This window comes from Schistocerca cancellata, chromosome 2 (assembly GCF_023864275.1).
Source record: "Schistocerca cancellata isolate TAMUIC-IGC-003103 chromosome 2, iqSchCanc2.1, whole genome shotgun sequence".
NCBI classification, from domain to species: domain Eukaryota; kingdom Metazoa; phylum Arthropoda; class Insecta; order Orthoptera; family Acrididae; genus Schistocerca; species Schistocerca cancellata.
Genome location: NC_064627.1, coordinates 507,206,593 through 507,221,965, shown reverse-complemented (window position 1 = coordinate 507,221,965; position 15,373 = coordinate 507,206,593). Strand labels below are relative to the sequence as shown.

The 15,373-nt window shown below is 40.2% G+C and overlaps 1 protein-coding gene across 1 annotated transcript in view; it reads right to left on the bottom strand.

The window, feature by feature from the left end:
• LOC126162051 (DNA-directed RNA polymerase, mitochondrial) overlaps positions 1 to 15,373 on the bottom strand; it is a 310,992-nt gene that overhangs the window by 247,147 nt on the left and 48,472 nt on the right. Inside the window, exon 7 of the mRNA XM_049918295.1 lies at positions 10,246 to 10,410. Within this exon, the coding sequence (XP_049774252.1) occupies positions 10,246 to 10,410 (165 nt within the window). The remainder of the gene's footprint in view (positions 1 to 10,245; positions 10,411 to 15,373) is intronic.

The following is a 15,373-nucleotide window of genomic DNA, read 5'->3' as shown; positions in this document are numbered from 1 at the left end:
TACACTAGAACAGGCCTCACAAGTGTGATGTACGCTCTTTTCCAGTTATCTGGAACTTTTCGCTGAACTAGAAATCCTTCATAAATATGAACAAGGAAACAAACTTTTTTTTCCGTATTCAGTGGCAAATCTAATGGAAATTGTCATGTAGAAGCCCCTCATCCAGTGTAAACATTTTAATTGTTTCTCAATATCATACATTTATGAACTTTTGTGATTAAATGTTGATATGACTGTAGGAGCCTGATGGTTGGATGCATTAATAAGTGCACAATTTAATAGCTTGGATTTTTGTCTTCTGTTTCAACAAGCATAATGAGTGTCTGACTTCAGATACGACTAGAACATCCAATAAATTTCTGAAGAAATTTTGCCAAAATGGTAATTCTTCTAAACTTCAGGCTTAGCTTACAAGTTTCCTTTATCAGTTTTGACTCAAGGGGACCCGTACTGATAGCTGCATGTGTTAGCAATCCACTTCTGGGATTTGGCAAGGTGTGCCAGCCTTGAATCGAATGTCTGGGTGTGGTTTTTAGGTGGTTTCCCACATCCAAATAGGTGAATACTGGGTTAGTTTCTATGTCCCACTTCTGTTACACAATTTTCAAACATTTCAAATATGTTCCATAATACTTTTAGATGGATAATGCTAGATGCAAACAGATGGGGTCCACAACGTCTGTACCATGGTGACGGGGGTGGGGGAGGATAGGAGGTGGTGACAAGAAGGGCATTGGCCCACCTTGTACCATTAACATTGCTAAATCCAAATTAGCATGTCGACCACTTGAATAACACAGAATAAAGAGCACGAAAAAGAAGCAGCTTTGAGTCAAGTGCCTAATAATATATGTTTTTATAACAATACCCAAGACAGATCTTCAATTAGTTAATTACTTTAATTGGTAAATATTAATTTGGTGCCTGGCAATGTCTCTGAATTTTGCCTACAACTCCTACAAGAAGAAGGAAGTTAGTAACTGCCTATTAGTTCTGTCCAACAGAAAGACTCTCCTACCTTTGTCAATAAACTTTTTACCTCTGGACCATAACCACTATAAAAGCATCATGGCCTCTAATCACTGTCTCTTCGAAAATACTGTTGTTAAGGCCAGGTCTGTTAGTAAACATGAGTTCTAAAATATTTCTCTTGTATGTGGGTGTACTAGCACTTAAAGCCAGTTGTCTGAAATGTGTTCAGTCCCAGTATTACTACCAATGTGACTCACTTTTTACATCTCTGATGTATGTATTAATTTCCCCAGCCAATGCTTAACAAAATATAGTCACCCTTTACTAGAACCATTTAATAGAGGTATTCCAATATTATTACATTAAGGCTGTCTTTGAATAGCTCTATGTCTGATGGGCATGTATCTGGTGACCATTATGTGTTAAAATAACTTCACAATTGAATACACTTCGGATCAGGCTATACTTTGTTTTTGTTTGTTACAATAAAATTACCACCTCCAAGGAAAACTCTGTTTCCAATATATGTTCCACAAGTTATTTAAAATATCCCTCCCTTCTATGTCGAATTTTGGTCAAGTCTCAGTTCCTGGTAATATGTGAGGATGATTGATTTTTTGAAAAGAGGCAATTTATGGAACTTTGTTATGAGTGCTCCAACAGTTAACCACTTGAATTATCATATTCTTCCCTCCATATCTGATCTTTTATCAGTTTTAATAACCAGTTCCTGAGATACCAGGTTTTCATCTAGAAACACAGTTCCAAACACATATACCCACATTCACTCTGCTCTTCTAGTGCAGGGCACACATTTGACTCATCAGAGCAGCCATATGAGCCTCCACTCAACAGTGTAGTTCAAGAAATTAGCAGCTGAGCTCATTATATATCTGATGCAACCTTTGATTCAGAGCCTCCACTTTGTCTCAGACTGAAGAAGCCCTTTCAAGCCTCAAATTATACTGCAAATCAAAGTATGTGATGAAAAATAAAAATCTTTATCACTGTTAACAAAGTCATTGTTGCAATATTTAACCATTTTTAATCGCTTTCCGTCTTTCTTGCATCACATGTGATGAAGAGAAGTATCGCTTACACAAAATTAAACAACTTTTTATCATGTGAGTAGTACACTGATGAGGCAAACATTATGATCACTTGCTTAATAGCACGTTGGTCTACGTACGGAATGTAATCAGCAGCAATTCCGCACGGCAGGAATCCATTAAGTACTTGGGAGGTTTCTGGAGGTACATGGCTCCTGATGTCTATGCACAGGTCATATAATTCTGGTAAATTGAGGACTGGAGGTTTGTGACATGGAGCTAGAACTCGATAGCATCCCAGATGTGTTGCATTGGGTTGAGATCAGGTGAACTTGGTGGCCAAATCATCAATGTATAATCATTATCATGCTTTTCAAGCCACTATAGCACAATTCTGGTTTTGAGACACAGACAGTTATCCTGCTGGAACATGCCATCACCATCAGGGAAGACATCAAAAATAATGTTAACATTGCCTGTAGCTGTCATGGTGCCTTTACTACCACAGGTCGCAATGGTAGCCCACGTGAAAGTCACCTGAGAGGGTTCTGGGTGGCAAAATTATGAAAAATTATTCTCGAAATATATTCCATTGCAATGCACAAATTTGTTTCTTTTTTTTCTCACTAATACCAATTAATTTTCACTGAGTAGTATAATGGTTTGCATTTACTGTATTATCTTTTGCAAATGTGCTTTCAATATCAGTATCTGAGTACAGTTCTCTGAAATCTAATTGCTTCTCATTTTATCAGGACATTCTTTTTTGTTCAATATATAAAATCTCCCAAAGTGCCTTGTACTGTTGCATTCCCCGAGGGGCCCCTTCAGAGTACATGGAACATTGGAAACTCCATAATGTACTTGTGACATAAAGGCATCTGCTGGACAACACAACTGCCATATGCCACCCATGGAGTACCTCGAATAACAATAAAAAAAAAAACAAATGTCTGCACTAATATAGCATACCTCATGCAAAAATGTGGACCTGTGCACTGTTTGAAAAATGTGCTTTAATACAGTATTTATAAATGACACAATTGCTCAAGTCGCAGGCAGAGACTGTGGTTATGTGTATGAGTTGCATCTGCATGAGAGAGAGAGAGAGAGAGAGAGAGAGAGAGAGTGTTTTCCCTAATTCAGATGAAGGCCATTTTGGCCAATAAGTTAACTTGTTTTACAGTCTTTTTGCTTTTTGCACTCAACATCTCCACTATATGGTGAGTAACAATCCATTCTTTTCATAATATTTTTATTAGTCCATCCTGTTTGAAGAAAGGTGAGCCATCAGCCCAGATAACAGAGTCTGTGAGAGTTCGGTTGATATGTGAGTTACTAATAAACTACACATCTGCCACGTAGTAGTTGTCAAATTAGAGACTACATGAAATCATCTTAAATCTTGATTTGATGCCAATGATCACTAAATCAGTATTCCAACAACTTGGAGGTCCAATTGATTTTATTAATTGTTGACTACGTAACACAAGAGATTAGCATGTGTCTTTACGTTACACTGACATCCAGTTGAGATTATGACATTCAACCAACTAAACAAAATTCTATTACAAACAGATTCAATATAGACAATGGACAAAAAGAACAAAACCTGATCACAAAATCTGTCATTTTATTACAGCAGATCTACATTAAAATCAAGATCTGCTGTAATAAAATGATGGATTTTGCAATCAACTGCTGTTCTCTTGAAATAGTAGAATACATAGATTCCAATACGTTAAGATTATATATATATCGACATTATTGCTATATGCTATATTAGAATCCCTGATATTAGTTGGAGTCACTTATGGAGCAGGAGTCTCAATGCTGGCCTTGTGATGATGTCAAGTGCAGCAACACCGTCCTTATTACAGCATGACGTCCATAAGGAATAACTCCAGCAAGTAAACAGGACAACCATGACAGAATATTCTCCTTAATAAACCTTTAAACATAATAAAGATAGTACTAACTCTCAAAATGACCTTTCCATTCAACTTTACCAAATGCACAAATATATATGCTTGTTTATTTATATATCAAGCTGGTACAGAATTTTCCTATTAAGTGAATGGTTTCAATTTTTGAAATCCTTACCAATAACATAGCAGAACATCTCTTACCCTCTCAATTTCCACTGATCCATCAAACTAAGCCGATGATCCAATATCCGCTGCAATCGTGACAGGTGAGTTTGTTGAATCAAACAATCATATAGCGGAGATGCTGAGTCGCAAATAGGCACAAGAAAAGACTGTCACAAATAAAGCTTTCCGCCAGTAAGGCCTTCATCAAAAATAGATGACAGACACATACCCACACACTCATGCAAACGCAACTCGCAAACACAAGACTGTAGTCTCGAGCAACCGAGGCCACACTGCGAGCAGCAGCACCAGTGTACGATTGGAGTGGTGACTCAGTGGGAGTCAGGAGGTCACTGGGGTGGGGAGATGGAGGGACAGCAGGGTAGGGGTGGCGGACAGTGAAGTGCTGCTGGGGAGCATGCAGGGACAAGTTGGAGAGAGGATAGGGCAGCTATGCACAGTCAGGAGGTGAGACAGGCAGCAGGGAAGAGGTGGGGAGGGAAGAGGGGGTAGCAGAAAAGGAGAGACAGAAAGGACTGCTTGCGATGGTGGAATGAGGGCTGTGTAGTGCTGGAATGGAAACAGGGAAGGAGCTGGTTGGGTGAAGACACTGACTAATGAAGGTTAAGGCCAGGAGGGTTACGGGAACACAGGATATATTGCAGGAAAAGTTACCACCTGCCCAAGGCAGAAAAGCTGGTGTTGGTGGGGAGGATCTATATGGCACAGGCTTTGAAGCTGACATTGAAATGAAGGATATCATGTTTGGTAGCATGTTCAGCAACAGAGTGGTCCACTTGTTTCTTGGCCACAGTTTGTCTGTGGCCATTCATGTGGACAGACAGCTTGTTGGTTGTCATGCCTATATAGCAGTGCAGCTTAGCTTGTAGGCCACACGACTCGTTTCACAGGTAGCCCTGCTTTTCATGGGATAGGTGATGTTAGTGACCAGACTAGAGTAGGTGGTGGTGGGAGGATGAATAGGACAGGTCTTGCATCTAGGTCTATTACAGGGGTACGAGCCATCCAGCTGGATCTACAGTCATTCCTCAAATCTTTAGGCCCATCTCAGAACCTCTTTCCAGATTCCTTCTCTCTGCTCACCACTACCACTCCTGCACTCCTACCTTGTACATGCTTCCTAAAGTCGATAAACCCAACCACCCAAGATGCCCCATTGTGGCCAGTTACTGTGCCTCCAGTGAGAGAATCTCTGCTCTTGTAGACCAACACCTTCAACCCATAACCCAGAACCTATCCTCCTATATAAAAGATACCAATTATTTCCTCTACCTACTCCCCACAGTTCCTGTCCCTTTACAACATGATGCCCTGCTCATCACTATTGATGCCATCTCCCTTTACACTAACATCCTTAATGCCCATGGCCTTACAGAGCGAGGCACCAATTCAGAAAAACAATATATAGTTGATCTTACTGGAGCTTGAGACGTAACCTCAAATGATTGATTATACACTTATAATATGAGCTTATTGGATTACAACATTAATCTTTTAGCACCATCATTTAAGTTTTCATGCCTCACATATTTACACTTACAAGGATCATTTCTACAAAAATGATGAAAATGAAACATTTTTGGTACAAATTGTTCCACTGTTTGCTGAAAAGTTCACACTTAAAATTTATACACTTTTGCATGCATTCAAACCTACACTGGAAACACTTTTTCCATTTTGTTGTTGGAATCTCTAAAACAGGGTATGGAAAATATTTTTACCAGCTTACTGAGGTGACAAAAATGTGTTAAATCAATGTTTTTCTCCATCGTATAATTAACTGTTTGGTGAGACATGTGATAGGTGGTATTGTCCTTCAATGTTTCCAGTTATTTTTGCAGATTCCATCAATAATTTGTGAGAAACAAATCACCTAGTTCTGGGTTGGGGGGGGTGGAGGGGGGGGGGTGTTGTTGGGGGAAGGAGACCAAACAATGAGGTCATTGGTCTCAATGAAGTAGGGAAGGACGAGGAGGAAGTCAGCCATGGCCTTTCAAAGGAACCATCCCGGCATTTGCCTGGAGCGATTTAGGGAAATCACGGAAATTCTGCACCAGGATGGCCGGATACGGGATCGAACCATCGTCCTCCCAAATGCGAGTCCAGCGTGCTAACCACTGTGCCACCCCACTCTGTGAAGCAAATCACTGAACACCATTCAGCATAAACTGTGCTTTAATGCTCTAAAGTAATGGTCTTGACTTGTCCAGCATAACCATAAAAAATCACTTTCTGGGTTAGCCTTTCACAACTGTACCACATTGGTTGTTTTACGGTTCATATTGGAATATCCAAAGGGTTGAGTGCTGCTTGGTATCTGGCTCGTACAAATATGTCCACGCTTCGGCTCCCATTATGATGGGGTAACAGATTTTGCATTTCATCAACTGAATTTTTTGAGCATTTCCTTACGCCAATTGACAAGAGCCTGTTACTGAGCTTTGGCCAAATTGCATGGAATCCATCAGGAACAGCAAAATGTTCTCGCAAAATCAATTGTATTGCAGTCTTTGATACACCTAAATATGCCTCTAACACATGCTGATCGTCTTTAATCATCCTATGGACAGCAATGGCGTCTTTCGAAATATCAACTGATTTTGGCTGACCTCCAGAAAATTCTTCACTGGTGGAAGTATGACCACTAAGAAGTTCAGCAAACCAACTCAGAAAGTCTTTTCTGAAGACAAATCATTACTCAAAGTTGAGTCAGGCACTTACAAAAAGCATAAAAACTACTACAGCAATAACCTTTACGTGAAATTTGTATTTTTTCACAGCATAGATTCCTCAAACACTCTATGTAAACAAACTGTACAGTAAGTTTCTGTGCTGCCCTAAATTTAACAATAACAAATTACAAATTTTGAAACAAAAATAACAGTCAGTTTGTCTCAATGCTTGATCTGTGGTTGTTTGAAAAACTTAAAGGAGACTCTGGGCTGCTCAATAACCCACACAGTACACAGCAAAGTGAGTCAATATCTGCTACCCACTTGATAAAATGCAATTCAGGTGACACAAAGACTTACTGAATCCTAAATGGCAACACTGGCGATATTTGATCACCATGTGAACTACTCACTTTCATTCCAGGTTCTCATTCAAAAGCACCCAAGTCTAGAATGAGCCTGCAGTGAACATACCTCTACCGAGATTTAGTCTCATTAAACTCTCTGGGAATCGGCAGGCTGGTGTACCACAGATAGAGTTGTCACAGACACTATTGTCAAGTGTGAATTCTTGGGAAGTCCATCTTGCAGCTTGGTCAAGAGAATATGGGAGGTAGTAGACTGAGAGACCTCAGGTGATGGTTGCAGACCACTGGAAAGTGCAGCTTCTTGTGAATATACACCTTGCTAAATGAAGCAGGGTTAAACAGACACTGACATGGATGTCAGAAATCCAACTTCTTTGACTGTTTTTTATTTGGTAACAATTATTTGATAGTGGTCACAGGTTAATGGGACTGACAGGAGACAAATTACATCAAATGGAATATAGTAAGCTTATCAAAAGGTGGTAAAAATCAAATTACAATCAGAAAATATATTTTACCTGAAAGGAACAGAATAAGGAGGGGACTCAAGAGTAAGCTTTATTGGAAAAAGAAAATTAAACTAATGTTAAAGAAATTAAGGAATTTCAAGTAGAATTGCAAGACTTGCAAAAATAAACAAAATACTTCCCATGGAATCAAACAATAGAAAATCCAGGATGGAATGTGCAATATCATTGTGCCTATCTGCGACTCAGCGTCTCCGCAATATTACATTCCATGGAAATAACTCAAGTCAATGTCCCAAGATGCTCATATTTTGCTCAGTTACATAAACTCATATATGCCAGCAAATTCCACTAAAAGATGATAGTGGGCAATTTTAATGTGAAATTTTTCTTTGTTGTGCCCCCCTCCCCCCCCCCCCCCCCCAAGAAAATTGTTACAGGGGTTAAAACACCAGACATACCTTTGAGAAGAATAGTGATCAAATTCCTGGTAGAATTCTGATTTGGGTCTTCTGTGATTTTCTTCTATCGGGGAAGTGAATGCTGGGATAAACTTCAACTATGAGTTCCTCTCAGTACTATGTACACTAATAACCATTGTTATTTATGCCTATCTGAAGTATTTACCATCATACTTTCATTAACAATAATATTTTGTTGTGATAACAGTGTTGTATTCCACAGCAAATATATACTATGAAGCACATAACATTAACCATCAGCCAAACAATTCAAGGAAGCAAGGAATATCAGGATTGAAGGTCTCATCAATGACGTCAATAAAAATGGAGCATAAGCTCGGACTGGGCTGAAAATCAGCCATAACCCTTCCCTTTTCAAAGGATTCATCCCAGCATTTACCATAAGTGATTCAGGGGAAACACAAAAATATATATATATGGGGTTTGAACAGTTGCCATCCTGAATGTGACCACAGAGTCTTACAGCTGCTTCACCTTGATAAGTGACAATCCTGTACCAGAATTAGAGTTTCACTCTGCAGCGGAGTGTGCGCTGATATGAAACTTCCTGGCAGATTAAAACTGTAACTCGGGACCTTTGCCTTTCATGGGCAAGTGCTCCACCATCTGAGCTACCCAAGCACGACTCTCACCCTGTCCCCAAAGCTTTACTCCCTTCCTGTGTGAACGGGGTGTGAGTCATGCTTGGGTATCTCAGATGGTAGAGCACTTGCCCGTGAACGGCAAAGGTCCCAAGTTCGAATCTCGGTCCGGCACACAGTTTTAATCTGCCAGGAAGTTTCATAACAGCACACACTCTGCTGCAGAGTGAAAATCTCATTCTGGAAACATCCCCCAGGCTGTGGCTAAGCCATGTCTCCGCAATATCCTTTCTTCCAGGAGTGCTAGTTCTGCAAGGTTCACAGGAAAGCTTCTGTGAAGTTTGAAAAGTAGGAGACGAGGTACTGGTGGAAGTAAAGCTGTGAAGACGGGGCATGAGTCATGCTTGGGTAGCTCAGATGGCCGCGAAATGCAAAGGTCCTGAGTTTGAGTCTCGCTCAGGCACACAATCCTGTACCATTCAAATACAGCATTAGTAAGATGCTGCTTGACACAGTCACATGAATTATATACTTTCTAGGCATAAAATTGCAGGGGATAGGAGATGGAATGAGTACATCAGGGGGGTAGTAGGGAAGGTGAATGCTCGACTTTGTTTTAGTGGGAGAACTTTTGAAAATGTGTTGCTCAGCAATAAAGGAGATGATGTGTAGAATGCTAATGTGACCAATGCTTGAGTACTGTTCAAGTGTTTGGTATCCCCACCATGTCAGATTAATGGAAGACATTGAAGCAATTCATATGCTTGCTGCTAGATTTGTTACTATTAGATATGATCAGCACACAAGTATTATGAAGAAGCATCATGGATTCAAATGGAAATCCCTAGGTGGAAGATGATGCTCTTCTCGTGAGGCACTATTACAGAAATTTAGAGAAATGGCATCTGAGGTCAATTGCAGAATGATTCTATTGCTGTCAACATACATTTCATGCAAGAACCATGAAGATAAGATGCCAGAAATTAGGGCTCGTACATAGGTTTTTCAACTGCCATTTTTCCCTCACTCTATTTGCGAGTGGAACAGGAATGGAAATGACTAGTAGTGATACATGGTACCCTCCACTATGCACAGCATGGTGGTTTGTGGAGGATGTAGATGTAGTTCCAAACGATTAGGGAATGATGAATGGCAGAACCTCTCTTATGTTACCGAAAATATTATGGTCAAACATTTATCACAACTATTTTACCATCAGTGAGCTTTATGTATCCTGAAGCTACTTGTAAGATTTCAGGAAGGAAGTGGGAGAACTCACTCATCTTACCTACACAGCACAGAGAATTGAAGTCCTCCCTTGTCTTGCAAAACACACACACACACACACACACACACACACACACACACAAAAAAAAAAAATCACGTATTCCATCTCTGAACACATTCTTAGACTGTCTTCCACTGCAGACATATTCAAAATCAAATAATAAAATTCACTACTAGATGTAAGTGCAGAGTCAAAAAACTAGTGAACCACCACCTTATATAAGACAATGACCAGGTACTTAAATACACTTACTTTATTTTCATTAAGTTCCTTCAATAAACTACAAGAGTAGCAGGTCTCAGGAGGAGGTAAACAAGGTTCAAAATCTGGTAATATTCTTCGCACAGCTGCTAAAGTAACTTCCTGCTGATCCCCCACAAAATTGCATTTTGCAAAGACATCATTCAGTGTAACATTCTGAAACAAAAGAAAAATAGATAATGTAATGAACATAGTGGTACACAGCAACTACTCATCACCACCACCTTCTAAAGTTTCCAGCCACTGTCTGTACTATCTTAATACTGTTCAGAACATAAGCCTCTCCTAATTTTTCTGTCCCCCCATCGCAATTCCCTCCCCACAATGTCCCATTGTCCTCCTCTCTTCATCAAACATTCCCTCACTCCAATGAAAAATCTGTCTCTTGGTCTTTCGCTACATCGCCATCTATTATCATTTCATGGGCTTGTCTCAGTATCCCGCCAACTACCATTCTTTTAACATGTCCTTACTATCTTAATCTCATATTTTCTATGGCCTCTTGCATGGACTTCTCTCGCACTATGTCTCTCAACATCTGATTTCTTACTCTGTATATTACAGTAAGTCCTCTTCTGGTTCCTTGACATTTCATCTCACATGCATGCATCCTGCTCCCCTGCCTTCTCTTCATTAATCTTGTTTTTGATGCATACACAAGTATTAGAGCATAATAAGCTCAGTGTAACACTCATCTGCATTGGTTGTATATTCTCGCTCCAGACCAGACTTCTTACAGTTTGCAGGAACCCACAGGTTAGTCTTCCTCTCCTTATCATTCCTGCCTCTGTTCCCCTGGCACTTGAATCTTTCCATTTTCTTTGGGAAATACTAAAAAAATTCAGTTTTTACTCTCAGTTTTCATTTTTTGTGAATGTAAATTATTTGATTCATTATTATTGTTACCTCAGTAAAGTAATGAATGCTAATAATAAAGGAATTTAGTAAAGAGTTTTCTAGTGTGCGTTAACAACAGCAGATAAAAACAGCATATGTGGTGACGCTGGTGTTACGAACACAACATCAGTTTTACGGACATAAAGTGCACCATGTGTAAATTGAGTTGGCAAACAAATATGAGAACTTATAGACCTTAACAAGACAGCAGGGAGAAGGAAACAGTCCGATACAAGTCACCCTGATGGGAATTTCATCTGCGCTGAGATTTCAATTTACCAGATATAGACTGGGACACTCAGATGTTTAGGACGGGTGGTAGGGACAGAGCATCGAGTGACATTATACTGAGTGCACTATCCGAAAATTACCTCGAGCAATTAAACAGAGAACCGACTCGTGGAGATAACATCTTGGACCTACTGATAACAAACAGACCCGAACTTTTCGACTCTGTATGTGCAGAACAGGGAATCAGTGATCATAAGGCCGTTGCAGCATCCCTGAATATGGAAGTTAATCGGAATATAAAAAAAGGGAGGAAGGTTTATCTGTTTAGCAAGAGTAATAGAAGGCAGATTTCAGACTACCTAACAGATCAAAACGAAAATTTCTGTTCCAAAGTTCAAGGCAATCGTAAAATGCGTTATAGACAGGTGCGTGCCGAGTAAAACTGTAAGGGACGGGAAAAACCCACCATGGTACAACAACAAAGTTAGGAAACTACTGCGAAAGCAAAGAGAGCTTCACTCCAAGTTTAAACGCAGCCAAAACCTCTCAGACAAACAGAAGCTAAACCATGTCAAAGTTAGCATAAGGAGGGCTAAGCGTGAAGCGTTCAGTGAATTCGAAAGTAAAATTCTATGTACCGACTTGACAGAAAATCCTAGGAAGTTCTGGTCTTACGTTAAATCAGTAAGTGGCTCGAAACAGCATATCCAGACACTCCTGGATGATGAAGGCATTGAAACAGATGATGACACGCGTAAAGCTGAAATACTAAACACCTTTTTCCAAAGCTGTTTCACAGAGAAAGACCGCACTGCAGTTCCTTCTCTAAATCCTCGCACAAACGAAAAAATGGCTGACATCGAAATAAGTGTCCAAGGAATAGAAAAGCAACTGGAATCACTCAACAGAGGAAAGTCCACTGGATCTGATGGGATACCAATTCGATTCTACACAGAGTACGCGAAAGAACTTGCCCCCCTTCCAACAGCCGTGTACCGCAAGTCTCTAGAGTAATGGAAGGTACCAAATGATTGGAAAAGAGCACAGGTAGTCCCAGTCTTCAAGAAGGGTCGTCGAGCAGATGCGAAAAACTATAGACCTATATCTCTGACGTCGATCTGTTGTAGAATTTTAGAACATGTTTTTTGCTCGAGTATCATGTCGTTTTTGGGAACCCAGAATCTACTATGTGGGAATCAACATGGATTCCGGAAACAGCGATCGTGTGAGACCCAACTCGCTTTATTTGTTCATGAGACCCAGAAAATATTAGATACAGGCTCCCAGGTACATGCCGTTTTCCTTGACTTCTGGAAGGCGTTACATACAGTTTCGCACTGTCACCTGGTAAACAAAGTAAGAGCCTACGGAATATCAGACCAGCTGTGTGGCTGGATTGAAGAGTTTTTAGCAAACAGAACACAGCATGTTGTTATCAATGGAGACACGTCTACAGACGTTAAAGTAACCTCTGGCGTGCCACAGGGGAGTGTTATGGGACCACTGCTTTTCACAATATATATAAATGACCTAGTAGATAGTGTCGGAAGTTCCATGCGGCTTTTCGCGGATGATGCTGTAGTATACAGAGAAGTTGCAGCATTAGAAAATTGTAGCGAAATGCAGGAAGATCTGCAGCGGATAGGCACTTGGTGCAGGGAGTGGCAACTGACCCTTAACATAGACAAATGTAATGTATTGCGAATACATAGAAAGAAGGATCCTTTATTGTATGATTATATGATAGCGGAACAAACACTGGTAGCAGTTACTTCTGTAAAATATCTGGGAGTATGCATGCGGAACGATTTGAAGTGGAATGATCATATAAAATTAATTGTTGGTAAGGCGGGTACCAGGTTCAGATTCATTGGGAGAGTCCTTAGAAAATGTAGTCCATCAACAAAGGAGGTGGCTTACAAAACACTCGTTCGACCTATACTTGAGTATTGCTCATCAGTGTGGGATCCGTACCAGATCGGGTTGACGGAGGAGATAGAGAAGATCCAAAGAAGAGCGGCGCGTTTCGTCACAGGGTTATTTGGTAACAGTGATAGCGTTATGAAGATGTTTAACAAACTCAAGTGGCAGACTCTGCAAGAGAGGTGCTCTGCATCGCGGTGTAGCTTGCTTGCCAGGTTTCGAGAGGGTGTGTTTCTGGATGAGGTATCGAATATGTTGCTTCCCCCTACTTATACCTCCCGAGGAGATCACGAATGTAAAATTAGAGAGATTAGAGGGCGCACGGAGGCTTTCAGACAGTCGTTCTTCCCGCGAACCATACGTGACTGGAACAGAAAAGGGAGGTAATGACAGTGGCACGTAAAGTGCCCTCCGCCACACACCGTTGGGTGGCTTGCGGAGTATAAATGTAGATGTAGATGTAGATGTAGATGTAGATGTAGACGTAGACATATCAGCAGTGGATCACACAAATGTTTGATAACGTAAATGGCCCTCCATTTACTGCCATGTTGGCCACAGAACCCAAAAACTGGGTTCATACAAGTGGAAGCATATTTTTTCTATAGTATCAAATAATTATATAAAGTCTGGGTATCTGGTCAGTCAACTTGATCAAAACTACAAATATATGGTGGAATACATTACTGTCACCTCACCAACTTCCAACTGTTACACTCTGATCAGTGGAATAACAAATTCTGCAGCAGTTATATCATGAAGAAATGGGGGATAAAACCCCTTCACAATATCTCCAAACTCTAATATGCTTTGTATCAGACTCATAAATGCCTTCTGTTGATACCAATGAAATCTGACAAATTTTCACAAGGAACTGAGCTTAGATATGCTGGCAGAGGCTATTGATTCAATATAGGGAACTTTCTCACTTCCATCAATATCACTTACAGAGTTCCCACAGCAACAGGAAAAAAGTAACAAAAGTAGTTGTGACACTACAACACAAGAGCTCTACAGATATCCAGAAAGAGTTGCAACAAATAGGAGACACAACACAACAGTTGTCACAACATGGTGGAAGTATCCAACAGATGGCGAAAGCTCACAAGATGACAAGGCATGTACTACCCTCCCCTCTAAGGAATGGCAGCACTCACTAAGAAAGACACCAGTTTTTCTGGTATCACAACCATTTTCATCAACAGGCAACACAATACTCATCGGCAGCATACACACAAATTCCCAGAGCATTTGAAGATAGGCACTAGCATCTGTGGAAATTATATGCAGCACCAACACAACAAACGGGTCAGTGACAGTTGTCGTACCTGCCAGTGCCTTAGTGGACAGCCATTCAGGTGCATGGTTGCGAAAACCAGAGTGACGCATGTCGAATGTGGTGAAAGCCACACAAGACAGTAAAAGTGCAAAATGGCAAAGCAGGTAGGGCTATATGTGAAATGCAAAACTGTAGCAGCAAGCATGACTATGAAAAAGATAGATGTCACCTACAGCAGAATTAAAGAAACATGTGAATGGAGCTGTATAAATATCAAGAGCTCAGCTGGCAAACCAATACTAAACAAAGAAGGAAAGGATGAAAGATGAAAGGAATAAACTGATGGACTATATAAAGGGCAAAAACTTGAAGATAATATTATGAAAAGGGAAGATGAAATCAATGAAGATGAGATGGGAATCTGAAGCTGCAAAAAGAATCTGATAGAGTTCTGAGAGTTCAAAGAGGGGTCTGAGGTAGACAACATTTCCTGAGAATTATTATAATCCCTAGAAAAACTAACTATGACAAAATGGTTCCACCTGGTTGAAGGATATATGAGACAAGCAAAAATCCCCATACTTCAACAAAAAATGTAATAATGCCAGAAACAAAGAAGCAGGTACTGTTATGTTGGAGTATTTACTGAATCATGAGTTAAAATCATATTGCAGTTATAATAATCGATGGACATGAAAAAGAGGCAGTAGATGAGAAAGGAGTGATGCAGGGTTGTAGCCTACTGCCCATATTATTTCATGTGTACAAGAAACCAAAGCAAAATACTGA